Source organism: Pimephales promelas, chromosome 15 (assembly GCF_988280905.1).
Source record: "Pimephales promelas chromosome 15, fPimPro1.hap1.1, whole genome shotgun sequence".
Classification (NCBI taxonomy): Eukaryota; Metazoa; Chordata; class Actinopteri; order Cypriniformes; family Leuciscidae; genus Pimephales; species Pimephales promelas.
In genome coordinates, this window is record NC_142783.1 from 35,415,001 (window position 1) to 35,429,639 (window position 14,639).

Consider the following 14,639-nt stretch of genomic DNA (forward strand, 5'->3'; position numbering starts at 1 on the left):
AAGTTTGTGTGTGTGTGATAAAGGTTTGTGCGACTAGAAACTCAACAGCTTGTTGCTTCTCCAGAGTGTGTGTGTGCGTGCATGTTCTGAATGCCAAGTGTGTGTGTGTGTGTGTGCGTGTGTGTGTGTTGTGCAGTGCAGCATCAGGCTGCAGCAGTGAAGTGTGTGTGAACAACGCTGTCTCACTGCAGAAATATCTCACCTCTCTCTCTCTCTCTCTCTCTCTCATAATGAATTATAGTTGTTATTTTATTTATATGTAATATTGTAAAAATTATATATATATTTATATATATATATATATATATGAAGAGTTCAGATGCAAAAGCCTCTAAGTGCCATTTGAAATTTTCTTCTAGAATGATGAAAACGTTTTATCAAACTTATATATTTAAGTTCAGTAATTTCACTTAAATAACAATTAATAGGTAATCTTCATTGTCATTTAAGTGAAATTACTGAACTTAAATATAAAAGTTTGATAAAAATCATCATTCTAGAAGAAAATTTCAAATGGCATTTAGAGGCTTTTGCATCTGAACTCTTCATATATATATATATACTGTACATATATATAGTTCTCATAATATTTTGTTTATGTAGACTTTTTATATATAGACTAAAAAAATTACAATAATTTGATTCTTTATAAGTGAGTCTGTAAGTGAGTGAGTGTGTGAGAGAGACAGAGAGTGTGTGTGTAAACCTGTGGCACCTGTAGTTTATCACACACACACACACACACCTGTTGTTTTGTTTGTGATGTTGTGAATCTCGACTGATATCAGAAGAATAATGACACACACACTGTTTGACGAGCGACATTTAGACCTGCTTCTGTTTATCAGACTCACTCCGTCAGGGACAGAGAGATAAGCGTGTGTGTGTGTGTGTGTGTGTGTGTGTGTGTGTGTGTCAGTTGTGATCTGCACTCAGCAGTCGTCTGTGCTAAAGGCCACATCAGGACGGAGTTTAACTCGGTTTGATGGTCCTGAATTAAACTGGATGTATTTGCCACAGACTCAGATCAGAGTCAGACACAGATCAGTTTCACGGAGCGTGTCCTAGTGGTCATCCTTTCCCCAACGACGCTGTGTTGAGTTCCCTACGATAGGAAACATCACAACACCAATCCGGATTGGATTAGTTTCATTCTGAATCAAACCTGAAGCATTACCAGAAGCTTCTTCCCCAAACAAATGTACATGAAGAGTTCAGATGCAAAAGCCTCTAAATGCCATTTGAAATTTTCTTCTTTAATGATCATTTTTATCAAACTTGTATATTTAAGTTCAGTGATTTCACTTAAATGGCAATGATAATTACCTATTAATTGTTATTTAAGTGAAATTACTGAACTTAAATATACAAGTTTGACAAAAATCATCATTAAAGATGAAAATTTCAAATGGCATTTAGAGGCTTTTGCATCTGAACTCTTCACATGTATTCGCTTTTACTCAAAGTGACATTCCTGCGTTGTCTGGTTGTTCAGACGGTCATGTGATTGTTGAGTTCAGTATGTCTCACACACACACACACACACACACACACACACACACACACACACACACACACACACACACACACACACACACACACACACACACACACAGTCGGCGCATGAATAGAAACCCTGTGCTGTTTTCCTCCAGCCAGTGTACAGTGGTAAACTGCTGTTAAATCCCAGTCTGAGATGTTTGTGCTCAGCAGTGTGTGTGTGTGTGTGTGTGTGTGTGTGTGTGTGTGTGTTTAATCAAAACGTCAATCAGCACGGATAAATGCAGAGGCAGTGTTTCTCTCTAAACCTGCCGTGCTCTCGTTGTGTTTATTAGGGCTGGATGGATGATATCGATTAATCTGCGGTTTGATGAACTGATATCAATCTTTTAGTCGGTGTGGTGGTTTCTGTTTTCATCGTCACCATCCAATAACTGCAATAAGCTCGTTTAACAAAGTATCAACCTGTCAGTTTTATCAATAAATGTGTGTTTGTGTGACAGATGAAGCGATCATCTCTTCCGCTTTACATTATTATAAATAAATATAAATAACAGCAGCAAATAAACATCAATGAACATCAGAAGGTGTTGAAAGACTCAGTGTTATGTGTGTTATAATCCATAAATCAGTGTTTCAACCGCCACAAGATGTCAATAAAACAGCTGGAGAACAATACTGTCGCATTTAAAGCCTTCAGTGACCATAATCTCGATAGTTAGCTAGAAAAATAACTGTAGAGAAGTAATATATAACATATTCTTTATATTTTTAATTAACCTGTTCTTCAGCATTTAATGAATACATGAAAGCACGTTATGACAGACATTAAATAGAGCAGAAACGCAATTATATCATTAAAAAGTGGATTTAAAAACCGCCTTGTTCAGTGAAAATTTAAAACTACTTTTTATTAGAGTGCTGATTATCTAAAAATAAATAGCTACTAAATTTGGACTATAATAACCTTTAATATTTATAGTTATCGGTGTTGGCGAATACATCGGTTATCGGCTTTCAAATATAAATAATTATCAGTTATCGGTATCGGCCAATATATCGGTTATCGGCTTTCAAATATAAATAATTATCAGTTATCGGCATTGGCCAATATATCGGTTATCGGCTTTCAAATATAAATAATTATCAGTTATCGGTATTGGCCAATATATCGGTTATCGGCCTTCAAATATAAATAATTATCAGTTATCGGTATTGGCCAATATATCGGTTATTGGCTTTCAAATATAAATAATTATCAGTTATCGGTATTGGCCAATATATCGGTTATTGGCTTTCAAATATAAATAATTATCAGTTATCGGTATTGGCCAATATATCGGTTATCGGCCTTCAAATATAAATAATTATCAGTTATCGGTATTGGCCAATATATCGGTTATTGGCTTTCAAATATAAATAATTATCAGTTATCGGTATTGGCCAATATATCGGTTATCGGCTTTCAAATATAAATAATTATCAGTTATCGGTATCGGCCAATATATCGGTTATTGGCTTTCAAATATAAATAATTATCAGTTATCGGTATAGGCCAATATATCGTTATCGGCTTTCAAATATAAATAATTATCAGTTATCGGTATCGGCCAATATATCGGTTATTGGCTTTCAAATATAAATAATTATCAGTTATCGGTATCGGCCAATATATCGGTTATCGGCTTTCAAATATAAATAATTATCAGTTATCGGTATAGGCCAATATATTGGTTATCCGCTTTCAAATATAAATAATTATCAGTTATAGGTATCGGCCAATATATCGGTTATCGGCTTGCAAATATAAATAATTATCAGTTATCGGTATCGGCCAATATATCGGTTATTGGCTTTCAAATATAAATAATTATCAGTTATCGTATCGGCCAGTATATCGGTTACCGGCTTTCAAATATAAATAATTATCAGTTAAAGGTATTGGCCAATATATCAGTTATCGGCTTTCAAATATAAATAATTATCAGTTATGGGTATTGGCCAATATATCGGTTATCGGCTTTCAAATATAAATAATTATCAGTTATTGGTATTGCCCAATATATCGGTTATTGGCTTTCAAATATAAATAATTATCAGTTATCGGTATCGGCCAGTATATCGGTTATCGGCTTTTAAATATAAATAATTATCAGTTATCGGTATTGGCCAATATATCGGTTATCGGCTTTCAAATATAAATAATTATCAGTTATCGGTATTGGCCAATATATCGGTTATCGGCTTTTAAATATAAATAATTATCAGTTATCGGTATTGGCCAATATATCGGTTATTGGCTTTCAAATATAAATAATTATCAGTTATCGGTATTGGCCAATATATCGGTTATCGGCTTTCAACTATAAGTAAGTATCAGTTATCGGTATTGGCCAATACATTGGTTATCGGCTTTCAAATATAAATAATTATCAGTTATCGGTATCAACCAATATATCGGTTATTGGCTTTTAAATATAAATAATTATCAGTTATCGGTATCGGCCAATATATCGGTTATTGGCTTTCAAATATAAATAATTATCAGTTATCGGTATTGGCCAATATATCGGTTATTGGCTTTTAAATATAAATAATTATCAGTTATCGGTATCGGCCAATATATCGGTTATTGGCTTTCAAATATAAATAATTATCAGTTATCGGTATCGGCCAATATATCGGTTATCGGCTTTCAAATATAAATAATTATCAGTTATCGGTATCGGCCAATATATCGGTTATCGGCTTTCAAATATAAATAATTATCAGTTATCGGTATCGGCCAATATATCGGTTATCGGCTTTCAAACATAAATAATTATCATCTCAGAACAGTGAATCATGACTCAGACACAACAAACACTCAAAGCCCCGCTGTAGTCCATCATTTATCCACAAAAACTCTTCCTTGCCCAAATTACATATTGAAGCGTTTTTCCTTGAAAAATGTCTTCATGTGCGTCCGAGCGTGAATGTGTGTGTGAGTGAGAGAGAGTGTGAGTGTGTATCCAGATGCTGGTTCTGTTTGGTTCTGTACATTTTGTTGTATTATATTTAAATGTTAAATGTTCTTTTATTTGAAACACTGACATTTGTTGATCTTTTCAACCTGTTTTTATTGATTTGATTTGTACACTGTGTTAACTCTGTGTTGTTTTTCAGGACGATGAGGTGGTCCTGCAGTGTGTGGCCTGCATTCAGAAGGAAAACCGCAAGTTCTGTCTGAGCGCCGAGGGTTTGGGGAACCGGCTGTGTTACCTGGAGCCCACGTCAGAGGCCAAGGTGAGCGTGACCCGCTTTCAACCTTGTAAACGAGTCTGACAGGCGCTTCTTACTCTGGTTTGAGAAAAAAGATGAATATAGTGACTGTTTAATAAATACATTTCTCATTGAATCATTCATTCAAGAGATTCGCTCAAAAACACAGATTCATCCAGTTATGAGTCAGTCATTGAATCAAACATTTGAGAGATTCATTCAATCATTGAGAGTCATTGAATCATTCATTCAAGAAATTCATAAAAAATGCTGATTTATCCAGTAATGAAACAAGTGAAGTCTCTATTAGTGAGTCATTGAATCAAACATTCAAGAGATTCATTAAAAAATGCTGATTCATCCAGTAATGAAAAAAGTTAAGTCTTTATGAGCGAGTCATTGAATCATTCATTCAAGAAATTCATAAAAAATGCTGATTTATCCAGTAATGAAACAAGTGAAGTCTCCATTAGTGAGTCCTTGAATCAAACATTCAAGAGATTCATTCAAAAATGCTGATTCATAAAAAAATGAAACAAGTGAAGTGTTTATGAGTGAGTCATTGAATCAAACATTCAAGAGATTCATTCAAAAACGCTGATTCATCCAGTGATGAAACAAGTGAAGTGTTTATGAGTGAGTCATTGAATCAAACATTCAAGAGATTCATTCAAAAATGCTGATTCATCCAAAAATGAAACAAGTGAAGTGTTTATGAGCGAGTCATTGAATCATTCGGTCAAGAAATTCATAAAAATGTTGATTTATCCAGTAATGAAACAAGTGAAGTCTCTATTAGAGAGTCATTGAATCAAACATTCAAGAGATTCATTCAAAAACGCTGATTCATCCAGTAATGAAACAAGTGAAGTGTTTATGAGTGAGTCATTGAATCATTCATTCAAGAAATTCATAAAAAATGGTGATTTATCCAGTAATGAAACAAATGAAGTCTCAATTAGTGAGTCATTGAATCAAACATTCAAGAGATTCATTAAAAAATGCTGATTCATCCAGTAATGAAACAAGTTAAGTCTTTATGAGCGAGTCATTGAATCATTCAGTCAAGAAATTTATAAAAAATGCTGATTTATCCAGTAATGAAACAAGTGGAGTCTCTATTAGAGAGTCATTGAATCAAACATTCAAGAGATTCATTCAAAAATGCTGATTCATCCAGTAATGAAACAAGTGAAGTGTTTATGAGCGAGTCATTGAATCATTCATTCAAGAAATTCATAAAAAATGTTGATTCATCCAGTAATGAAACAAGTGAAGTGTTTATGAGTGAGTCATTGAATCATTCATTCAAGAAATTCATAAAAAATGCTGATTTATCCAGTAATGAAACAAGTGAAGTCTCTATTAGTGAGTCATTGAATTAAACTTTCAAGAGATTCATTCAAAAACGCTGATTCATCCAGTAATGAAACTAGTTAAGTCTTTATGAGTGAGTCATTAAATCATTAATTCAAGAAATTCATAAAAAATGCTGATTTATCCAGTAATGAAACAAATGAAGTCTCTATTAGTGAGTCATAGAATCAAACATTCAAGAGATTCATTCAAAAATGCTGATTCATCCAGTAATGAAACAAGTGAAGTGTTTATGAGTGAGTCATTGAATCATTCATTCAAGAAATTCATAAAAAAATGCTGATTTATCCAGTAATGAAACAAGTGAAGTCTTTATTAGAGAGTCATTGAATCAAACATTCAAGAGATTCATTCAAAAATGCTGATTCATCCAGCAATGAAACAAGTGAAGTCTTTATAGTCATTGAATCATTCACTCAACCCAATTTAGAAAAATAATTCAAAGGAATTAAATACTTTTAAATATACCAAAGCAATTAACATTGTGACAGAACATCTGTGTAAGTAAATTATTTATCTATTCAAAATCAAGGGAAAATCGAGATTGTGATTCTTTTTAATTTCAATGATTATGGCTTACAGCTATGAAAACCTTTTCACAATTTGGGGTTTTCATAATCTGTAAGCCATAATCTTCAAAAATATAACAAATAAAGGCTTGAATTATCTCACTTTGCATGTAATGAGTCTATATAATATATTAGTTTCACCTTTTAAGTTGAATTACTGAAATAAATTAAGTTTTGCACCATATATTCTAATTTTTCGAGTTTCACCTGTATATAGCACATTCCATACGCGGTGGTAATTCAAAGTGCTTTACACAGAAATGAATTAAAATAATCACAGGAAAATTTAAAGCAATGAATATTAAAACAGTTATAAAAGGATTTAAAAAGACTTAAAATTTTCTCTCAGTTTTACTGTGAGATTTTCCCAGGCCGATTACACGTGTCTGTGCTGTTCTTTTTGAGTAATCTATAGGACGTCTCCAATAGATAACAGGATAGTTCTGGTGAGTTTAGCGTGTATAGTCTCTGTTATGGGTTCGTCAGCACCTCAGAGGAGGAACGACTCAATGCCTCGTGACTAAAAAGGATGTGATAGTAATTAGCTGAGACAGGGATGATGTATCGCCGCTCTCGCTGCCGGTTTGTCTTCATTGTGCATTTTCTATTCTTATAAGAGATGTCGTTCCTCAGGGAGAAAGAGAACTAATCATCCACCTTCACACCCGCTTAAAACACTTTATCCAGACTCATTTATGATAAAATACATGTAAATATACTGTACACCTGCTCTGTTATGATGTTACATCTTCACAACTGAATCTGATGCACCGTTTAAAGGCTTCAGCTCCGAGACCCTGATGTGACGCGATCGTCCATCATCCACTGCTGTCTTCTCCCTCTAGAGTCCTTGTTCTTTAATCTATCTCACTTCACACTACAGAGGTCAAAGGTCACTCAACTGTGTCCTCCATCACACTCACATAGATCTGCGTTAAACTCGTTTCAGATATTTCAAGTCATCTTCAGGTAGGGATGAACGATATACGTATCAGCATATGCCGATATATGATCATTTTTAGCGTTTTTCGTTATCGGCCCGATAAATTTGACCGTTAAATTAAAGCTGATAAATAATGTATTACTTCCTTCAGCTGAGATGCTTCAGATGCGCACGGTTCAACATGATGGGTTTAAACTGCTTGAAATAAGATTGGAATCACTTAAAAAATAAGTAGAGATTCACCGATATGAAATTTTTTTTCTGAAACCGATAATTAAAACCGATAACCGATATATTGTCCGATGAATCTAATACAAATTTTTATATCATTTTTGAGAGCCTGATTACAAAAACACAAGTCTCACCATTAAAAGCCAAGTCCCAAACACACAATTATAATGTTCTCTCATTATAATGTTGTGTAGCCGATATGACAGGCTTGTGCTGCACATGTTGCACTGAACTGTATTTTCTTTTAGAATTGAACTGATTTCAATTATATTTCAAGCAATTTAACACCATGTTGAACAGTGTGCATCTGAAGAGTCTCAGCTGAAGGAACTAATTCATTATTTGTCGGCTTTATATGTATATATCGTCCAAATATTCTTATTGGGCCGATAACGATAACATTACAAATTAGAGCCTGACCGATAAAGGATTTTTAAGGCCGATACTGATGCAAATATTTGTTGGTTTTAAAATCCGATATTTCGATATATCGGCCGATATTATTATTATTTTTTTATTTCAGAAACGCCCAACAAAATATTAACAGATTTCCTTTAACTAAAATGATATGATAATGCATAACTGGTTCTCTTTGCCCGATTTGCCCGATCTTGTCTCTTTGCCCGATGTGTGGCACATTATACACGAGCGTTGCCAACAGGGACGGTGTAGAGTGCCCTCTGGTGGACAAACTATACAACTCCAACACTCATGACATGGTTGAGTCGTGATTCGTCCGTTTTTATTTTATTTTAGAAATATTCATTTATCGGCCATTATAATTGCCGATACCGATATTTTAGAAAATGCCTAATATCGGCCGATAATATCGGCCTGCCGCTCTATTAAAAATGATCATATATCAGCAGATACCTATTGTGTTTGGAACTTAGCTTTTAATGGTGAGACTGTTTTTGTAATCAGGCTCTCAAAAATGATATAAAATTTGGATTTAGACTTGTCGGCCAATATATCGGTTATCGGCTTTCAAATATTCAGAATTATCGGTTAAAATGTTCATACCGGTGCATGTCTTCAAGCCCTTTGATTTGCTGACTGGGAACAGCTGTCTGCATGAGTTCAACTAGTTCAAACCAACTAGTTGAGATATGTAATGCTAGTATAATCCCAGTGAAGAGTTGAACACATCCCGTCCTAATAATAAAGAGAAAGTTTCTCCTGGATCATCACGGACATCCTGATCCACTTTTTCTCCCAGTTTTTGTTGTTCGCAGTTCCTCAGTAAAGGAGGGCAGGTTGCTTCATTTATCTTCTCGTCGCTCGCCTTAAACTGTCATGCTCTTGCCTCTTTGGCTTCGATCCCAAACCTCTCACCGGCCGGTTTCTCCTCTGAACACCCGTTGAAGGCACTACAGAGGCAGTACATCACACTCCAACACCTCTGGGCTTCATCTAGGGCGGATTCCTTTTGCATAATGAACTCTAGTATTGACCTGAAAACGATGATCTCTGAACACTTACGGACGGCGGGTTATTAGGTGGAGAACAAGGCGAACCGTCCGCATGCTAAGACAGACTTAAGTGGGTTTGCGAAGTTTTTGTTTCTCTTTGTGAATGCAGAACTGCTATTAGGACTATTATTGTTATTAGTAAAGTAAACATTTTTACTGTAATGTTTTCTTATTGTTTGTAGTTTGCACAGTGTCCAATGTTAGCATTAAAATACAGGCTTTAAGTCGCAAACTGACATTGAATCAACGTGGAAACGACGTCTCTCATGACATTGAAACAACGTTGATTTTGCTCATCGAATTAACGTTGAACCATCGTCAGACGCGGCATTCTTCAAAGCTAAATGAAAATCGAAAATTGGTTTGCTTTCATAACGTTGAAAAAAACGTTGATTTCAAGTTGATTTTTCCATTAGTTTTGAAGAATGACGCGTCTGACGTTGGTTCAACGTTAATTCGATGAGCAAAACAATGTCAGATCAATATTGTTTCGATGTCATTTTTCCACGTTGATTCAATGTCAGTTTGCTATCTGGGATACTAATTAATGCTAGCAATATTTTAAAACATGCTAATTCAGGTTAGCAATGTGCTTAAACATGCAAACAAAATCATGTTAGTAATGTGGTAATTCATGCTTTTGTGTGTCTGTTGTTGTCTCTAGCTGTCTAGTGTGTGAGCTTTGTTGTGTATGTGGTTTTTGTGTTCTGCAGAGCAGGAACCTGCTGAAAATCAGTTTTATACTGAGCCAGGCCCGATTGTCCTAAATCCTTTCCTGTTTTAAAAATTAAAATAAAATAATAAATAAATAAATAAATAAATAAATGCTCAAGCTTGAATATGTTACATATTATCAACGTGTTAAAACATGCCAGCAATGTGCTAAAACATGTTAGCAAAGTGCTAAAACAACATGTTAGCAATTTAATATGACATAAAAGTAACATGCTAATTCATGTTAGCAAAATGTTAAAATGCTGTTTATTGTCCCGACAAACTTTCTTGATGATATTCTGTGTGTTTTTCAGTATGTTCCTCCAGATCTGTGCATCTGTAGCTTCGTGTTGGAGCAGTCGCTCTCTGTCCGCGCGCTGCAAGAAATGCTCGCCAAAACTGGACAAAACAATGACGTAAGTACAAAAACACGCCAATCTCACACAAACACCGAGTGCTGTCAAAATATGAAGGAACGAAGTTTCCGACTGACGACTCTCTCTCTCTCTCTCTATACTGTATATATACATATGTTTCTAAATCATGCGCATAGTGTTGATAGTTGAGTCCAAGGCATTTTTCATCAGCATAAAAATTAAAAGAAGTCCCATAGTTATGAAAAATGTACCCTAAAAGTAAGATATATGGTTAAAACAAGACAGGGCCAAGAACCGAGCCTTGAGGGACCCCGCAGGTCAGCGGGGCTGAAGATTAAAAAACCTGACGATTATTGACCGGGAATCTTCTGTAACATTCCCAAACTTCCTGGCTAACACCTGTTGAAGCACCTGTTCTGTCATTTATTGGTAATTTTGTTAATTTTTATTTTTTTTTGTGGTAATTTTAACTTAGGCTACAAACTGACTACGCAACTATGATGCTGCATGCTCGTGATTTCAGTTTGTGTTTACATAATATATTTGTGTGTACTGTATATAATTATTTTGTTTATGTAAACAAATTATATATATTATATATTATGTGTAAATATATACAGTATATACAGGCAAACATTTATTAAATATATACATCCATGTGTGTGTATTTATTTCTACAAAATAATTATACACCGTACACACACATATATTATGTAAACACAAACTTTTATTTTGGATGCGATTAATCGTTTCCCAGCACTAGTAATTTTATAACTTTCTAATTAACTACAACGTTGCATGCTCGTAATTTCATTTGCTCTTTATGTGTAAATGGGCATTTGTGCACCGCTAGGAGACTTTATTTAATAACAGGCTATGAAAATAGTGTTAATGACACTGACATCATCTCATACTGAAAAAACAACATGTTTTTCTCTGGCACTCTTTACTTAAACGAAGAGTCAACAGCGTCGTTCAAAACGCTAGTCTCGCATTTACGGATGGGTTAGTAACCCAGATCTTTAACCCCGATCAGTCTTTCGGTCGCCCAGTGTCTCTTCACAGTGTGTTTGAAGCTCCAGGGCTTTTGTTTAAAGGTCAGATGTCTCTAAGGTCCAGACGGTGAGCTTGATGACCGGTGGCGGCTCTGATCTTTGCTTTTGCTCTCCTGTAGTGCAAGCGTGTAACATTAGATGCAATGAACTGAAGATGACGATCAAATGTCTGTGTTTATCCAAAGCATTGTCTCATTCTCTTTTTCTGTGGTTTCTTCACGCCTCCCGCAGCAGTTCATTAGAAAGGTGAGTGATTCTCGCTGTTTGTGCTCTGGTTATTACGGTCAAGCTCTGAAAGGTGTGTGTAGGCATCTATTAAATCAGTGGCGTTCTTATTCTTCCACTCTGGAAGTCTATAGCAGGCCATAGAAGCGCTTGTGGTAAAGTTGTCAAATTTGGCACACAGATAGAGAACAATCTGACCTGTCAACATATCAAATTTGGAGTCTCTAACCGAATCCCTCTAGCGCCACCAGCTGTGCAAAATTGCACGTACGGTTGTGCTAGTAACTTTAAAACCGTAAGCTTTTGTTGGCTAGAAACAAAATTATTAAAAAAAATAATAAAATAATGAAAAAATCAATAAAATTCCTTAGCTCGTAAAATGTACCCGATAATCTTCAAACCGTGCCGACAAAAACTGCCGATTCGTCAAGCCGGTTCTCGAATAAGGCATGAACGAATTTGTAGAAGTCCCTGTCAAAACGAAAGTGAGGCTATTTCTCTGCAACGCTTTAGCATATTGTGTGTTATGACAAGCATGACACACCTAGTGGTCAGGAGATTCGGTGCATCATGCCAAATTTTCCCATATCTGCCAATTTTGGGTGTCGGCCATTTTGAATTTTGACGGAAAATGCTATATTTTACAAATGCATTGGTATATTGTTATGAAACTCTATATGTCTTCAGCAGCAGGTAGTATGTGTCTTCGGCACAGCTTATTATAATCCGTTATACAGTCTTCCTGTCCACCATTTAGATTTTCTTTAAAAACCTACTTTTTCGAACTCCTAGACCCGATTTTTACCAAATTCGAGTCAGATCATCTTCAGACTGTGCTGACAAAAAGTTTTGGATTTCGAGTTGATAAACTGAACCATTTTTGTATAGCTCTTTAACAAATTTGAGGCATGATTTTGCCCAAAATCATCTTAATATGTAGGGCCCTATAAAATCCGTTTTATTTTTTCCCAAATTCCGTTTTTTCCGTTTTAATTTTCGCAAATTCCGTTTTTTCCGTTTTAATTTTTGGGAATTCAGTTTTTTTTACCCTTTACTGTTATTTTAGTTGTAAAAAGAGCTTTTAATGTTGTTTTTAATGTTAATGATTAAAATGTACACAAATAAAATAGGCATTTACTCTTAAAATGACAAATACTGCATGATGCAACATAACACTGCACTCTAAGTACTTCAAGTAACAACAAAATATGCTTATGAGCTTTAAACTTTCCTGTAAAATAAATTATATTAGTTTATATAAGTTAAAATAAAAGTCAAACTCTATCTGCGTTGTAATGTGCATACTATCCATCCTAAATAGTATGTGACATTAGTAACTGTCAATACTATTTTGGGCATAGTACGTACATTGGGACGCAGCTTCTGTCTCTCGCGCGCACTGTCGAGCGATCTCTCGGACTCACTCGCTCTCTCGACTCGGGGACACACACTCGGTCCGGCACCTTATAGACCGACGTGCACGAAGGGGACTTTGGGGGACTGTGTGTGTGCGTGTGCGACAAGTTTCTTAACTTTTCCGCCGACGAAAGCAGAGCCGTGGAGAGCCGCTTCGTCATGCTTTCAGTGGAAACGCGGCTATTGTTTTGATGGCGTCATGAGCTGAAATGACGAGAGGGGTTGTGTCGCCCAGATTTGCTTCCCCGTCTCTCTGCATTTTCCCCAGACAAAAACCGAATTTCATTCCAAATATGTAAAATTCCGCGAAATTCCGCGTTAACACTAGATTCCGCGTTAATTGGCCAATTCCGCGATTCCGTCCGCGATTCCGCGATTGCGGAAATTATAGGGCCCTAAATATGCTTTTATTCGCTCATTGCATCATTTATAACCATTGCGTCGCATAACAGGCCCTGAAATATTTTCACGCAAATAACGCACAGTAAGGCCTATCTATTTCCAATTAAAAATATAAAGCAATTAAAATACTATTTGGCCAGTGGAAAAGATTGAGAAAAGCTGGATGGATCCGTATCTTATATCTTCCTAATGTCTTATACCGTTAAACATTGTATCACATGAATGAATATACACATGCAAATGATATGCAGATGACCTAATGCATGGTAAAACGAGGCGTTGTAAGCTCCAGATATGGATATTTCGGGGTAGAGACGACAATCTTCCGCTGACTGGGATTTATAAGGGGAATTTGCTTACGCACGGTTTTATAAGTCTGAATAATTTTTGCCGTACTTTCGATGCATGTACACTTTTAGTAAGGATCCTACACCCCCTGATGCTTCGAGCAACGCAATCACGACTTCTCGTGCCTTCTTTGTGCCCGGCCCCTTCATTGCATCTGTATTTATTAGCTGGTCTCTGACTGTAGTGGTTCAGATGTTTGTCTGTAATGGTTGTGTCCGCAGGCGGCCCAGGGCGGAGGACACCGGACCTTGCTCTACGGTCACGCTATTCTCCTCAGACACTCCTTCAGCGGGATGGTTGGTGAACTTTGCTTCTGTCGTCAGCTCTGTTTGACTTTCTGCAGGTTGTGTGAACGTTTCATGTCTTGTGCCGCAGTATCTGACCTGTCTGAAGACGTCACGGTCTATGACGGATAAACTATCGTTTGATGTCGGACTTCAAGAAGACTCAACAGGTGAAGCATGATTGCTGGAATTGAAGGTGAAACTGTGCAGTCTGTTTGTTTTCTAGACTCTAGAAAGCACATGAAGAGATTAGGGTATCGATTCAGATTCGATTTTTGATTTCGGTTCTTGATTCGACTCCTATATTTATAAAAAAGAACAGTGAACATAAGTTTACAAGTGGTTGATTGAAGCCGCAGTCCGCAGTGTTACTGTTACTCTTTGTCGCCATCTCTGTTTGAAATCTGCTATTGCAGTCATTCGCGGAATTATCAACTTTACGTGAGTTGTGCCACGGCATGAACA

At 35.9% G+C, this 14,639-nt stretch overlaps 1 protein-coding gene across 12 annotated transcripts in view; it reads left to right on the forward strand.

The window, feature by feature from the left end:
• LOC120477680 (ryanodine receptor 3) overlaps positions 1-14,639 on the forward strand; it is a 122,080-nt gene that overhangs the window by 2,138 nt on the left and 105,303 nt on the right. For all 12 annotated transcript variants that reach the window (XM_039669365.2, XM_089120624.1, XM_089120627.1 and 9 more), the window contains exons 2-6: positions 4,666-4,785; positions 10,382-10,483; positions 11,731-11,745; positions 14,112-14,186; positions 14,266-14,344. In XM_039669365.2, the coding sequence (XP_039525299.2) occupies positions 4,666-4,785; positions 10,382-10,483; positions 11,731-11,745; positions 14,112-14,186; positions 14,266-14,344 (391 nt within the window). The remainder of the gene's footprint in view (positions 1-4,665; positions 4,786-10,381; positions 10,484-11,730; positions 11,746-14,111; positions 14,187-14,265; positions 14,345-14,639) is intronic.